Raw genomic sequence first — 16,432 nt, forward strand, 5'->3', positions numbered from 1 at the left:
TGAAGTAAGGCTTTTGCTTTAATAAGCGCTTCACAACTTACTTATTAGGCACGTCAAGGTCCTGACTCTTAAATATATTTTAATATCCCCCCCCCTTTTTCGGAGTTTTAGAATAACTTATACTATAGAATATACATAATGGGCTTTAATAGTTTTTTTTTTTTTTTGGGTGAGATTTTAATGTTTAACCATCATAGACCCCAACGCAGCCAAGGGGAGTGGGTTGAGTTTAAAATCCCCCTTCAAGGGGTTTTGAGGTTACCCCCCCCCTTCTATAAAACAAAAAAAGTATGCAAACGACAGTCATCTAATTCCATGAGAGTAGTCATAGTGGACTTTGAGTTTAAAACCTCTCAATTTTTTTAAACGATAAAACTCCCTCTTCAATATAAGACTAAAGCATATAACAGTCACCAGATTCAATGAGCGCCGCCAAGAGGGGTTTTGAGTTAAAAAAAAACATTCAGAGGGTTTTAATTTAACCCCCATCCAGAGAGTTTTGAGTTTTAAACCCCCTCCACCGGGGTTTGAAGCTAAAAATCCACCTCTTCAATTTAAAATTAAAGCAAACTACAGTCACAAAATTCTATGAGCGTAGCCAAGGGGGGCTTTTAGTTTAAACCCCCCCTTTAGATGGCTTTAAGTTTAAAACACCCTCCAGAAGGTTTTGAGTTTAATCCCCCTCTTCAGAGAGTTTTGAGGTTAAAACCCCCTCTTCAATATTATTCTAAAGCGAACTAGTCACCAAATCCCATGAGGGGTTTTGAGTTTGTTTAAATAAAAAACTTTAGAGATTTTTTAGTTTAAAACCCCGCAACAGATGGTTCGATATAAAATCTAAAATCCATGATCGTAGCCAAAGGGGGGGGGGTGTGCACATTTTTACCAGTCGCTGGGCTCCATTATTAATGTGCAGTGAATAGCAGATTTGGTTTTTGAAAAAATTTTTAATAGCAGTATAATGCACTGTTAATACTTCTGAATATGCTTTTTTTTTGTTTTAAATACCGGAAATAGTTCTTGGCCCGGGGCTCCCTCCTACCCCGCTGGGGGAGCTCACAGCGCTTCCCCATAAAACCTGGTTAACAATGGAGGGGTGTCTACAGTCTTTCCACTAACTCCAGGAAGACCCTATTCTAGGGTACAATAAACGTATTGCGAAAGAATGAAGGATCGTAATGTAATAAAGATTAATTACCAACACACACACACACATATATATGACGGGGGGAGGAAAGAAGAAAATCCCCCACCCCCGAAATAAATCCTGGCTACGCCCATGATATATATTATAGGCCTATATCTATATATCTATCTCTATCTATATAAATCCACTCTATCTTACGGTTAAGAAGTGTCCGTTTGTAGCAGATCCGGATCTACGGCAGTGCGTCAATCGAGGGCCTTACCCTCCACATAGTGGCGTAGCTATGGTGGGGGAGGGGGTTCCAAATTTTAAAATCTTCCCGGGCCCCACTTGAGAGGCCCCCAATTGAGTGTCCAAAATTTGTTTTAACATTAAATATTACACCATTATCTCATAACATGATGTCGAATGCCAAAATGTAGGGGCCCCTAAAGAGGTCAAGCACTCTGGGCCCCAAAATCCCTAGCTACGCCACTCGAAAATATACATTTCTAAAAATAAAGTAAGCATGTTAAATATATATATAAAATAGAAGGACATTGAGATTAACTGTGAAAGTAGGCCTACTCTATTTGTTTAAATGTGAAAGTACTCTATTTCTTTAGGGGCCTTCACATACTTGACTGTAGAGAGCTGCTGGTACCAAATACAAATCGACACTCTAGACCTAGAATTGAAATAAATAATATAATAAAATAATATAAACAAAATATTCACTAACAGGGAATCGGTGAATAAATGATTGTGAAGATCTTTAAAAAGATTAAAGATTACTGTCATGATCTTTAATGGTGTTGATGTCACACTCTAAGATGATGCTACTGTCACGATCAGACTTGAACTATATTGCACCATCAATGACCGTGATTGCCGAGGATCTTGAAATGATCTTTCGATAAGATGATCGTACAGAAGTAGACAGATCTATGTTGGTGATACGATCATATAGATGTTGCCAATTGATGAGGATCATCTAGGTCTAGGAGTTACAACTTGACAAATGTGATCTAAGTACGATCTAAATTCAATGAAGAAACTTCTCTTCGTTCAAAAACAATTACTTTAATTAATAACTTGAAAACACTATACACAAAATAGTTACAATGCTTAAATGTACTTGAATAACTGATCTATTCAATAATATATCTGAGTCTTGATACGAATAAAATATATATTCTTAACTACATACAAGTTAGATCTTATCCCTACAAAAATTTACAACCGACTGAGGCTATTTTGCATCTTCCCCGGTTTTCAGCTCGTAATCACGTGATCAACAACTTACACCTCCCAGACCAACCAATCATTGCAGTCTGATGTTTCCCTGCTATTTCGAGCTAAGTCGGCGAACAACTCAAAACTGTTACCATATATGGTCATAGTGTACGTGACATATTACCCCCCGCTATCTTAAGCATTTGTATGGTAATAGAAATGCGTATAATACACAAAAAAAAATATTATGATATTACAACTCATTTGGTTAATATTAATATGAAAATGTGTACATATCCAAAAGTATTACATATGAAAAATAAAAAATGAGTTGAGATACTACAAAATGATTGTAGTTACACAGTTAGATGCTCATAAAAAATATGTATAATGTCTTTAAACATTAACAAGTTACTATACACTTGATGTCACATTCGAAATGAAATGAGGCTATACTGACATATAATAAAGATGATTAACTATATACATCTGGACAGTGTGTCAGCGAATACATTCAAGTGACCTGGTATTGTCTTGACATCAAAGTGGTAGTCCATGAGTTGTAGACTCCAACGTGTTAATCGTCCGTTTGCTATCTTCTTTGAATTCAGAAAAGCTAGTGGTGCATGGTCTGTAAGTAGTGTGAAGTGTGCACCCAATAAATATTTAGTGAATTTGGAAATGGCCCAGACAATGGCCAGACATTCACGTTCAATAGTGGAGTATCTAGTTTCGGCTGGTGAGAGTTTCCTGCTGATAAAAAACACAGGATGTAAAGTCTCTTGGTAATCCTGCATTAAACATGCTCCAATGGCTGATGAAGATGCGTCAGTGGCGAAATGAAAAGGCTTTTCTCGGTTCGGAAGTTTGAGTATACTGTCTCTGAAAAAAAGTTGCTTTGATATTCTCAATTGTGTCTTGTAGTTCCGTAGACCATGGAATCTTGATAGGTTGACCTTTCTTGGTGAGGTTGGTCAATGGTGATGTGAGTGCTGTGTAATTAGGAATAAATGTTCTGTAAAAATTACACAGTCCCAGAATGCTTCTAACTTGTTTCTTAGTTGTGGGAACCTTGATGTCTAAAATGCGTTTGATGATATCTTCTTGTGGTCTAAGTGAGTTGTAGCTAACTCTATGACCTAGGAAAGATACTTCATTCATGGCTAATTCTACCTTGCTAGGTTTTATCGTGAAGCCGTATTGGTGTATTATGTTGAATACTTCATGTAATCCTTTCATGTGTTCATTCCATGTTTTATGGAATATGCAAATGTCATCTATGTAAGATACTGTGTCTTTTCGTTGGTTCAGTATTCTATGTATAGCTCTGTTAAAAGTGCTGCTGGCGTTGACCAATCCGAATGGCATGTAGTTGAACTGGAATAGTCCGAATGCTGTTGTGAAGGCTGTAAATGGTTTTGATTCTTCCTTCATAGGAATCTGGTAATAACCTCTAGATAAATCAAGTTTGGTGAAGAATCTTGCCTCTGAAAATTGTGTCATAAGATCTTCAGGGTTAGGCATGGGGTATGAATCGAGACGAGTTATTTTGTTTAATTGTCTGAAGTCGACACACATTCTTGGAGTTGAAGCTTGTTTACGTTTGACAAGTACAATTGGTGCGGCATATGGTGAATTAGAATGTTCTATGATGCCTTGTTCTAAAAGTTGGTTGATTTCTTGTTGAAGGAAATCTCTGTAGTGTATTGGTAAAGGATAAGGTTTTGATTTTGTAGGCTTGGAATCTGTAAGTATGATTTCATGTTCAACAGTAGAAGTTTTTCCTGGAATATCTGTGAATATTTCTGAATGTTCTTGTAGAATGTTTGTTAATTCTTGTTTTCTCTGATGTGATAATTTATCAATTTTGATATCATGGCAAAATTCTGTTTGCTTCGGTGGTGTATCTGGCATTATGAAATCATTGAAATCATTCATATCATTTTCTTCTTCTTCAGGTATGACTGCTAAACATGACATAACTGTTTCTGTCTGTTCTGTACTCGTATCATCATCTGTTTCGGTGTTGTACTTTTGTAGCATGTTGATATGGTATATTTTCTTCTTGTTATGAATGTCAATTTCATAATCAACATCTGTGATTTTTCTGAGTACTGGGAATGGACCTTGCCATTTGATAAATAGCTTGTTATTCTTGTCTGGTAACAATAAACATACTTTGTCTCCTGGTTCGAACTGTCTGAGTTTTCTGGTTTTGTTGACTCTAGCTTGAGTATTTCTGTTTGCTTTAGCTGTGGCTTCTTTAGCTTGCTCACATGCTGATATGACAAAGTTTCTGGTATCTGAGGCTTGCTGACATGCTGTTTCTGTTTCTGATGAATTTGAATCTGGTTGTATTGTGTATTCTTTGCTATTTGCATTGTTGAATTGGCGATCTTGTTTGCCGTATAAGTTGTCTCTGTATGGTGTAGCACTAAAGGATAGAGTTCTTGGATTCTCGTATAAGACTTGAGATATAGAGTCTTTGTTGCCAATAGTTAAGGATGGACATGTGGAAGATGGAGATGGACTTGTGATAGGTAGGGATGGGCATTCAGTGAGTAGGGATGTCCATGTTGGCTTGCTCATCAACTTTGTGGCTTGACTTGATTGTATTGTATTGCCTCTGCGACGTTTCATTCGGCAAACATGGCAAGAGCTGACATATTTCTTGACATCTTTGGTGATGCTTGGCCAATAGAATTCTTGAAGGATTCTTTTCTTCGTTCTGGTGACACCCATATGACCTGCATGTGGAAGATTATGTCCTGTAGCCAATATTTCTCTTCTGTATCTTTGAGGTACAAGGACTTGTTGTATTGTTTCGTTCTTGTTGTGACTGTTCTTCATAAGGATACCATTCTGAAAATATGGTTCATCTGTGAATTTTGACTGTTTGTTTGCTTGCGCCTTCGTATAAAGTCTCTGCAATGATGAATCGATCTTCTGTTCATGTTTGAATTCATCATGCTGAAATTGTGGTGGTACATCGTCATTTTCTGGTAATGTTCTGATTACTGATTCTGACTCGTTTTGAATGTTCTGTACTTGAGTCTTAGGTATTGATTCATTTTGGCTTGTTCGTTCTGATGAAAATTGTTCTTTTGGTTTGGTCATTGATCTGGTTACTACTGCATAACATTCTTGATTTCTTTCAATATTGTTTGCCCACTCTAAAAGTTCTTGTGGGGTGCTGTCTCTGACTCCTTCAATGTTGCCTATGATTAAGTCAACTGGTAAATCACGAACAACCAAGGCTTCGGTTAGACCGGTAAAGAATGGCGTCTTAATGTTTATTATGGCCTCTGGTAGACTGCTGACAGTGCCATTAAATGCTGTGACTTGAACTGATTTTCCTGTTAGTTGTTCTGACTTGACGAAACATCTCTTGATTAATATAGATGTGCTTCCGGTGTCACGTAGCACCTGTACTTTTTGATTTCCTACCAAACCTGGATAGAATTTAAGACCATTTGCTTTCGCTATGACAGTCATAGTTGAATGTTCATCTCTATCATTTCTGTTGGAAAAATTCTTCTTATATACATATCGTGGTCTGGAATCTTGAGAGTGGCTTCTGTAACGAGGTCTTTCATTATATCTTTGATTTCTTGTAGATTGCTTGCCATGGTATGGATTGCTGGTGTTAAACTGCTTTCTTCTGCATTCATGAGCTTGATGACCTTTCATATGACAATATGAACATTCAATAATCTTGGTTCGGCATTGAGAAGCAGGATGTCCTATGTTGTTGCATTTGTTGCAAATGATTTTATCATATTTTGTATTCTGTGAATTTCTTCTGTCTTGTGAATAACATACAAAGTTTTCATCTGCTGCTGGTTTGACTGGCTTGTTTGGATAAGCAGCTTTATATTGTCTGATGATTTTGGTTAACGTAGGAATATCCGAAGGACTTCTTTCAATTATATAGGATTGGATATCTTCTGAATGAGCATGTGTGATATAATCAATGATGATATGTTGTCTGATAGCTTGATAAGTATTTTCCACTTTAGCAAGAGATATCCATCTATCGAACCACATGGTCATGTTCGAAACGAAAATTTGAGGATCGTCTTCTTGTTTCGGTCTTGAGCTATAGAATTTCTTTCTGTAGTTGTCTGAGGTTGCTCCGTATTGACGTAGTAATGCTTCCTTGATATCATGATAGTCACTGCGCTCGTTGACTGATAACTGCGAACAAATGTCAACTGCTTTTCCTGTCATTTAACTGAGAAGGGAACTTGACCAATGTTCTTCAGGTAAGCCAGACGTTGTTGCTAGTTCCTCGAATCTAATAAGGTATGAGTCTATGTTATCTGTAGACTCATTGAATGAATGGATCTTTGACATGAGTTTATATCGATCAAAGACATTAGAACTTGCTTAAGTAGTGTTGGCTTCTGTACTTTTTGAGTCTTTTAGTTTATTTTCTTCGTGTTGCATTTTCAATTTTTCGAATTCCATTTGTGCTCTTTCATGTTCTCTTTGTCTTTCAGCTTATTGTCTTTGCTTTTCTGCTTCTTGTCTTTGTTTTTCTGCTTCTTGTCTTTGCTTTTCTGCTTCTTGTCTTTGCTTTTCTGTTTCTTGTCTTTGTTTTTCTGCTTCTCGACTTTGCTTTTCTTCAGATTCTTTGTCTTCTTGACGTTTCTTTGCTTCATCTTCTTCAAGTTTTCGATGTGCCCAGGCTTCTTGTTCATGTAGCGGTAATTTGAGTGCTTTAGCTCTGTCGAGTAATTCTAAGAATAGTTGTGTTCTAAGTGTAGGTTGAGAACTTGAATCCATTGTATAGTTCTTGTGTTCTAGAATATATGACTTGAATATACAAATATAGTTCCTTTTGAATATAACAATGTTAGTTATGCCGTATTAGGCTATGAAGTAGAACTTTGTTTTACAGTAGAAGTACTACTGGAGTCGTTGTAGGAAGTGTAGATGTATTCAACCGTATCAGGTTAATAAAATATTGCTGAGCCGTACAAGGCTATTAACTTTCTTTCTCTTGAGATTGTAGATCTAGTATAACTTGTAGTATTAAAGTCGTCGTTCTATACGATTGACTTGATATCATTTAGTAGAAAAATGTCTACTTGATAGCTTATAGTGCCAGGTAATTGCTACTGGGCTTATCTGTAATAATAATGATGTCAGTTGAATGATACTTGATAGATTATAGTGCCAGGTAATTGCTACTGGGCTTATCTATAATACTAATGATGCCAGTTAAATGATACTGGGCTTATCTACTGTGTCAGTTGAATAATACTGGGCTTATGTTATGCCAGAACTGGGCTTATGTTATGCCAGCTAAATATTACTGGGCTTATATATCGTGCCAGTTAAATAATATTGGTCTTATTGCCAATGCCAATACAATATAATAATATTAGATCTCGAGAGTTATAGTGAAAACTCTATCGTAGATCTATATCTATGATAAGATAAGATATCGATAACCAAACTGACCTTTGAACACAGTAGAACTATTCTCAAGTTGAAGAAAATCGAAGTGTTGTAATTGACGAAGTTTCGAAAAATGTTTCCTTGAAAAAAAAATATTTTTTTTGATGATTTTTTTGATGATCTTTTGATGACCTTGTGATGACCTTTATCGAGTGTCGGAGGTGCCAGATGTCATGATCTTTAATGGTGTTGATGTCACACTCTAAGATGATGATACTGTCACGATCAGACTTGAACTATATTGCACCATCAATGAACGTGATTGCCGAAGATCTTGAAATGATCTTTCGATAAGATGATCGTACAGAAGTAGACAGATCTATGTTGGTGATACGATCATATAGAATGTTACCAATTGATAAGAGGATCATCTAGGTCTAGGAGTTACAACTTGACAAATATGATTTAAGTACGATCTAAATTCAATGAAGAAACTTCTCTTCGTTCAAAAACAATTACTTTAATTAATAACTTGAAAACACTATACACAAAATAGTTACAATGCTTAAATGTACTTGAATAACTGATCTATTCAATAATATATCTGAGTCTTGATACGAATAAAATATATATTCTTAACAACATACAAGTTAGATCTTATCCCTACAAAAATTTACAACCGACTGAGGCTATTTTGCATCTTCCCCGGTTTTCAGCTCGTAATCACGTGATCAACAACTTACACCTCCCAGACCAACCAATCATTGCAGTCTGATGTTTCCCTGCTTTTTCGAGCTAAGTCGGCGAACAACTCAAAACTGTTACCATATATGGTCATAGTGTACGTGACAATTACACTATTACAATCTCAAAGGTCATCTATTTATTGAATTATATAGGATTCTTTTGTATGAAGTGGCTTCTGATTTACATTTAACCAATTTTAGCTTGGAAATTGGAGGCCAATAACCAGTATGTTGATTAATTTGTTTAAAAAAAAAAGAGGGGGTATTTTTATTAAAAATAGTGATGGCAAAAGTTAACTAAAAAGTTGGAAACTTTTAGTTTAACTAAAAAAAAAATTAAAGCCAAAATTTATCTAGAAAAAAAAAAGGCGTAGTTAAAATTGTAGTTTAATTTAATTTTTCTTAGTTACTAACTAAAAAGTTTAATTAAAATTTGTACAACTTTTCAACACGTGGTCAGGGTTGAAACACATATAGGCCTACCTATTTTCTGGTCATGCATCAATAACTTTGATTATAAAACAAAAAACGATGCAGTTAACAACTATTTCGTCAGTCTGCATTTGAAGAGGGTAAAGTAAGGTGCTGGTAGAAGTTATGGGAGTCAATATCTGCACTTTAAAGTAGCAGCATTATAAAATGTTAAACATTTTTTGCCAAAAGCTTTTATGCAATATTATGAATGGGGTTTTAATTTCTGTTTATTGTGGGAATCTGATTAGTGAGTTAGATCAATATTTAGTGGTTTTAATCAATTCATTTGCGGAAAACAATAATTTATTAACTGCAGGAACATCAAGTATAATCGTAAGACTTATTATTGAGATCTAAGTCTAAATTGACAGTTAGGCCTATATAGATCTAAAAGCATTATATTAGTAGGATAACCAACTCTAGAAAAAAAATCCACACCCTCTCTGACCATAAAGTAAATAGACTGTGTCCAACTGATTTTAACAACCTGGTTAGCTAGACGTACACATGTAGGCCTAGTGTACTGTACGTGTGTAGCCGATGACACTTCAAGACTACCCTGCATTTTTTTGTTTGCTTAATGTCAAGTGGTCAGACAAGAAAATAACACACTGGCATGGCTAGTCAAGCATGTTCTTAGATATTATTTCTTTACACTAAAATAGTAAACACCCTCCCTGCCCTGAAAGTAAATAGACGGTGTGTCCAACTGATTTTAACAACCTGGTCAGATAGACGTACACATATAATATAAAAAAAAGAGTACCATTCTTTTCTAAAGGTTTTAATTCAAGGCAAAAATACAGCACGCATATTTATTTAGACATCTTTTTTTTTTAAATTTTATTGTGCCTTAAAGTTTATGAAAGAAACATATTCCTTATTTTATTATGGATACATATTTTTACAATGTTAAAATAATTAGATCGACCCGTAGGCATACAGTCGAATGATTATAGCTATATATAGATCTAGTTCAACCCCCCCCCCCCCCTCCAAAAAAATTTATGAAAAGTTTGTATAGGTTAATTTTTGTTTAGTTTAGTTTAACTATATTTTGAAATTCATTATACACTTTTAGTTTAACTACTTCATTTTAGTTGAAAATTAGTTTTAGTTTAACTTTTAAAATTTAGTTTTGTTCCCATCACTAATTAAAAATTAGGGGAGAGAAATAATTTTGACTCACAGTTAATTCGTCCCCAATTGGTTATCGCACTTTACAAAATCAAGTTATAGAAAATCATGCTTTATTTGGCATTTTTTTCTATCATTCAAAGTAGATCTAGATATATTAATTTGAACTGAATTTTTGTTATCTTGCATCACGCATTCTTATCCCTTTATTGGTTAGATATTTTACATAGTTCTAGATAATATAAGCTTTGTATAGATCTAGATATATGAGATAACAATAGGCTAAGTCCAAGTGCTAAATAATATGCACATTTTTTTCCCAATCGATGTTTTAGACAAAATAAATCTAGTGCGAGACTGTTCTAAACGCCAAGCAGATGTAGCTTCCGTTCAACAGGATAAATCAGTTTGTTCATCAACGACATTTCATTACACAACATTGTTATGTTAAATTCAACGAAATGGAGATATTTAGTTGTAGATCGAAGCGCGATTATATTCTAAAACTTAACATAAATTAGTCTAGGTGGCGCAAGAATTTAGGGAGTAGTGAGGTGCCCCTTAGTGACGTCAAGTGTTCTTCGTTGCGGTAAATGTTTTCGTTACAGCAGTATTGCTAAGAAGCGCTACCGGAACACTGCAGAAGACACGAAATAATGATTTAAACTCATAGATCTAGCTTAGCATTATATTTCCTAACTGGATTTAACAATGTGAATTTCTTTTGCGCCATTCAAAATAGTCTAGATTCTTTAAATAAATAATTTTATTTTTAAATAGCTTAGATTCTAGATTAACATTACCATGAATTTCGAGATTCCGCCAGGATTAACTGACTTGCTACAAGAATTTACTGTTGCTGTTTTGAGAGCACGCCCCCAAAATTTAGAAGCTTTTGCATGTGAATATTTTAACAAATTAAACGAAAAGAAGAATCCTAGTCTTAAAGGAAATTCCATACGATTTCAGACAGAAAAAACTATAATTAAGGATAATAACAATGACACAGGCGATGAAGATGAGGACGATGATCCGCCTGGTAAATGATTTACTTAAATTTACTAAATGATTTTAGTCAGTTTTTAGATGTTTTACATTTTGCAGACTAGAGTTCACACCCTTTTCAAGGATGATTATTAGATTAGACTAGATCTTGGTCTGTCTGCTACCACTTATAATTCATTGCTAGACTACTTTAGACTTAACTGCTAAATAAGTAAATCTAATGTAGTGATGGTCTAGACTTTCTAAAGTAGTCTAGCAATCATCAGCAATGGATTAGAATTAGATACAAAAAAATATCTAAGAATCTAGATCTAGTCTACTGCAACACACAACTCACAACACTAACTCAGTAACTGAACTAACTTAATGACACTGTGACTGAGTGTGTGTAGTAACAGTAGTAGTGTGAGTGAGACACCTATCAAAGTCTGCACATTTATATATATATATATCTAATCTGATCTAAATCTAGATGATCACACTAATCACAAAAAGTACTTTTTATTACATTTATTGGGTCTAGTAACATCTTATTTTTCCTAATAGTAACTTAACATAAAGCATTAAATAAAGTATCAAAATTAAAGTTTTTATTTTCTAATATCAAATTTTAGGTTAAATACTTTCTTAGCTATTCAGAACTTAAAAAAAACAACATTGGTTTTAAATTAAAAAATTTAAAGTGATACAATGTAATAATAATAGTTGGCCACCTTCAGTAGTAATGACTAGTTTATCTTGTAGAACGGTTTGTCATGTGACTGTAGAGTCCTATTTTGGAGAGACACTCCTGTTCACATATATCTCAGGTTAAGTGACTTTCGCTTGGTGGTAGAGGAGCCAGCAATTTTTCGGGTGGCATGCTTTTCTTCCAGAACTGAGGCACGTCTTTTTGCTGTCCATAGAGACAGGTCATCTTGAATTAATTGTAGATCCAAGGTAGCAGAATTCATTTACAGTAACAAGCTTGTTGTCATCATTGAGGATGCAGGGTGATGCTGTAGCAAATGGTCCCATACGATTTGTTTTCTTCATGCTAATGGTTAGGCCATACTCTTTACAGGCCTGAGAGAAGCATGACATTAGTGACTAAGCTCCTCTTGTGAGTGTGCCACTACTGCTGCATCGTCCACAAATAGCATATATATATATCTCTTACGAGGGTGGTTCTGATAATATAGCAGCTATCTTAAGTATGTCCTCTTGAACCATTATATTATTTTACCGAAGTGGAGTAGTCTACATCAGTGATGCCCAACCTACATTTTTAAGGCCAAGACATAAAACCTTTCATCCCAATGTATATTGGAACAGTAAAGGTTTTGTTGAATGGTTTTTGTTTGCAGGATGACCCATTACTTGTAAGGTCCAAACTGGTTGAGCTTCAATAGCATACATCCCTGTCTGTCTTGCTCACTCTAAGGGGATTTTCTGTGCTCTTAAAAAAAAGTACTAATTTGTAATTACAACATTTTTTCTGGGTTGGACAAATAACAAAAATATCAAATAATCTTTCTTATGAAAACAACGATTAAGAATTACTTTATCCCAAAACAACACAGAGTAGTGTCCCTTTTTTGCTTTTTAAAATAAAGGAACTGTATGTATAGTTTAAATAAAATAATTATAACTTGTAACTGTTATAACTGTTACACATGTACAGCAAATAAAGAAAAGATTTAAAATGAAAAAAATCCACAGCTCTTGGAGCTTAACTCTGGCAGCTTTAAAAATAAGTTTACACATATGACTTAAAATAAAGACATTTGGTGGAGTGTTAGTTTTGAATCGCCAGTCAGATCAGACTAAGTAAATTTTGACTGTTACCTCCTCATATGTTTAGTCTCTGCATTGGTCGGTATTAAAACATCTTTCCTTAATCCTTAAAATGTGCACTCATTAGTGAAAAAAGTCTCAATAGCCATATATGGCTGTCTTTTTTCATTATATTATATTTTATTATATTATATACTAAATATAAATTGTAGGTGCATTTGTGACATGTATCATGTTCTAAATGTTTCTCTCTCTTTACTTCATTAAAATTAACAAGTATTTTAAAATGTATTTGAAACTGAATATATATATGCCATTCATTATATATCCTTTAAAATGTGATACTGACCTGTGAGAGCTATAGATTTTCGTAAAACAACTGTTAAACCATCTATGCAAAAAAAAAAAAAAGCATTCTAACCCAAAAAGTATTTATCATATCAAAAATAATTTGTTGTCCATTCATAAAATTTATAGTATTAAATTTAATCTATATATTAAAAAAAGTATTTTTTTCTTTTTTTTTACAAAGCAATAATTTTAGGTATATCCAACACTAAATGGAAATTTTCAGCATTTTCTTCTTTTCATTGACAGTGATAAATATATACATTAACTGTGGATGTCTTATAACTTTGAAATAATTATTGTGAATGGACAATGTGTATCAGCAACAAACTTAGGTTGTAGAAGCATGAAGTAACTACTAGTGATTTACAGTAGATTTATAATACAGAAATTTACAAAATGCTAGATTATACTGGTATTTGTTTAGCAACTACCAGATTTCATTATATAGTATATCATAAAAAGGGAATGAAAGTATTTCAATGATAGTCTCTATATTGCTCTATCCAAGAGAAGTTGGTAGAGTAGTTCCGTTACAGATGGCCAGACAGCACATAAGAGTTGTGTATCATCTTAGCTCTTTAATTCTAGATATACTACCAAAAAATCATGAAAATAAAAACAAAATTTTATTTTATATATGTGAAACAGTTAAATATATCATCCAAATTGTTAGTACTCATCTGTACATTAGAAACTATGACAATCTGACCCACTGTAATGTATGTATGACAGTCAAAAAGCATACAATATAAATAGGCTTGGGGGAAGTGTGTAGTATATATTCTGTTAAAGCATACCAGAATGGATATTTCTTTACTGTTATTATTAGAGAAATGTCTTGACACTGTTGACATCTGGTGTTGTAGAAAAAAAAAAAGGACTGAATTGAAGTAAAATGTAACTTTCATAAAAACAAATCTAACCCACATAATACACTTTTAAAAACATTCAGCTGATCAGCATGCAAAGACAGTAATTTCTTTTCATCATAATATTATTTTAGTTTAAAAATGGTAAATGAATAAAAATACACTTTCTTTAAAAAGTTTCCTTTTCAGAAGTCTAATGTCTTCTGTATTTGGTAAGCAAATGGATAGACTAATAAATCTCTGCAGTGTGCATTCTTAATTATTTTCCTCTTCTCCAAGTATACCTAAACTTGCTGTAACACCTCTTTTCCTCCGGATAATTAGCCATGGATTTCTTCACCTTGCATGCAATTAATATTGTGGTCAATTACCTCTTCAAAATGGCCTCTTCTGTTAATACAATTAGACTAACATGGGATCCAGATTTTCCAGAGCCTCACAAAAAGTAAATATTGGGATAAATTTTGAGTGATTTTCAATGGCTTGTAGAATTATGTTATACAAATGCCTTTTATGTTGGATTGTTCAACATTGCAATATACAGATGAAAATAAATTTTCATCATCGCCTGAAAAATAAAATAAAAAAAAAATTTTGATATGAAATAGTTTATTTAAATAATTTGATGTTTAGCTCACTTATACTGATGTTTCATGCTTATTTGTAAACTGAACACAAAATGTATACAATCAATAACTATTTTAAAAATATGTTTGATACATTAAAAAAAAAAACCAACTAAATAAGATACAGTTAAACCACCATATTATTCACATAAAAGCATTTTATTTGAAAACAAACAATAGTCATTCCAGAACTGATGGAGGCCAACATTTATATGTTATATATATTTCTCTCTCTCTCTAAAACATTCATCCTAAAATCTCTGCTGACAAATAGCCCTAATAACATATTGCCTTTAGGCATGACAAGTATGTTGTAACTATGTGTCATTCTAATTGATAGACAAACACCTAGGCTTACAAATAACATTTTACTCTTTAGACTTAAACCTTGGCTTAAAATAACATTTTATTTTGTTATTATTGTTGACTTCTTTTGCATTTTGCAGTTAGCTTTAAAAATACTCTAGCTTAGACCACAGTGTAGTGTAATTTTCTTAAAAAACTAAAGTTATTTCATGCCCTCCTAAAATCTAGTCCCAAGAAGATTATTTTGTTAAAATATGGTCAGTTTGATAGATACCTACAGGAATGAGTTTTGTCGAATTGGTAAACTATTTAAGAAAATTACTAGACCTACAGATACAAAATGTTTCAACAAAACAAAACTATCAATGCTTGTATGTAGAAAAACAACCAAGCAACACCACATACTCTAGCCATGTATAACTCTTGAGTTAAGTAACTCTAATTGAATGTATTTTGTTGTGTCTAACAGCTCCACCACAAGCTAGAGACAGAAGAAAGTCAGGTAAATAAAACTTTGTTCTAGATATTTTCATCAGTAGGTTTGTTCAAATAAAAAAATAAATAAATTATAGCTTTTTACATAGCGATACTTTCGTGCTTATAGCATGCTCAGAGCGCTATGGTCCAATCTCATTTGTGGACCTGTGTGTGTGTGTGTGGGGGGGGGCATCTGGAAGAAGTTTTCCGTGCTGCTTTTAGGCACTCAGTAAACACAACTCTGCTAGAGTCGGGTGTCGAATCTTGAGTCCCCTTCATACTTAGACCAGGACAAGCCAAGTTCAAGCGTACTTAGCCTCTCGGCAAGCATCCCCATATAACATACTAACATATATATTTATTTTGTTACATAAAAAGTTTCATTTTAGAAAAACGAAAATTGAAAATTCTGTTTTTCTGTTTAGTTTCGGCAGAACGTTATGACCCTGAGGCTGATGATGATCAGGGATACACTAAGGTACATTTTTATTTATTTTATTGTTAGTTTGATTACATTTTCAGTGTTCCTCTATTTGTTGAAAACAGTTTCTTGACTAAGGATTGTGAACAAACTAGATGGTGGTTATAGTGGCTGTCCTTACACTTAGCTTGGAGTGACTATTCACATTATAGTACTTGTATTAGGATATTCAAAGAATCTGATGTTTTTGTTAGACTTATTAATGACTTACTGCTTAGTAGTTCATTTCAAATTCTCATTCCTGAATGAACTTATGGGGCTTCAAAATGTCATTTATTGTTGACTTTATGTCTGTTCATGTTGTTTGTACTCCTTTCTCCCCTAATAGCTGTAGGTGTAAAACTGACTAAACCCTTTGTATCTATATTGGTAACATTGACTTAAGCTCTTTGTATCTGTAACACAAAGCCTGTCTT

At 33.8% G+C, this 16,432-nt stretch overlaps 1 protein-coding gene across 8 annotated transcripts in view; it reads left to right on the forward strand.

Moving 5' to 3' along the window:
• The window catches only part of LOC106054102 (cAMP-dependent protein kinase type II regulatory subunit-like), an 81,356-nt gene that overhangs the window by 14,309 nt on the left and 50,615 nt on the right, over positions 1-16,432 (forward strand). For 4 of the 8 annotated variants that reach the window (XM_056026929.1, XM_056026932.1, XM_056026930.1 and 1 more), the window contains 2 exons: positions 15,528-15,560; positions 15,961-16,013. In XM_056026929.1, the coding sequence (XP_055882904.1) occupies positions 15,528-15,560; positions 15,961-16,013 (86 nt within the window). Of the gene's footprint in view, positions 1-10,463; positions 11,165-15,527; positions 15,561-15,960; positions 16,014-16,432 lie in introns of those variants that run through there. The other 4 variants (XM_056026925.1, XM_056026926.1, XM_056026927.1 and 1 more) reach the window with 4 other exon arrangements.

Source organism: Biomphalaria glabrata, chromosome 4, assembly GCF_947242115.1.
Source record: "Biomphalaria glabrata chromosome 4, xgBioGlab47.1, whole genome shotgun sequence".
NCBI classification, from domain to species: Eukaryota; Metazoa; Mollusca; class Gastropoda; family Planorbidae; genus Biomphalaria; species Biomphalaria glabrata.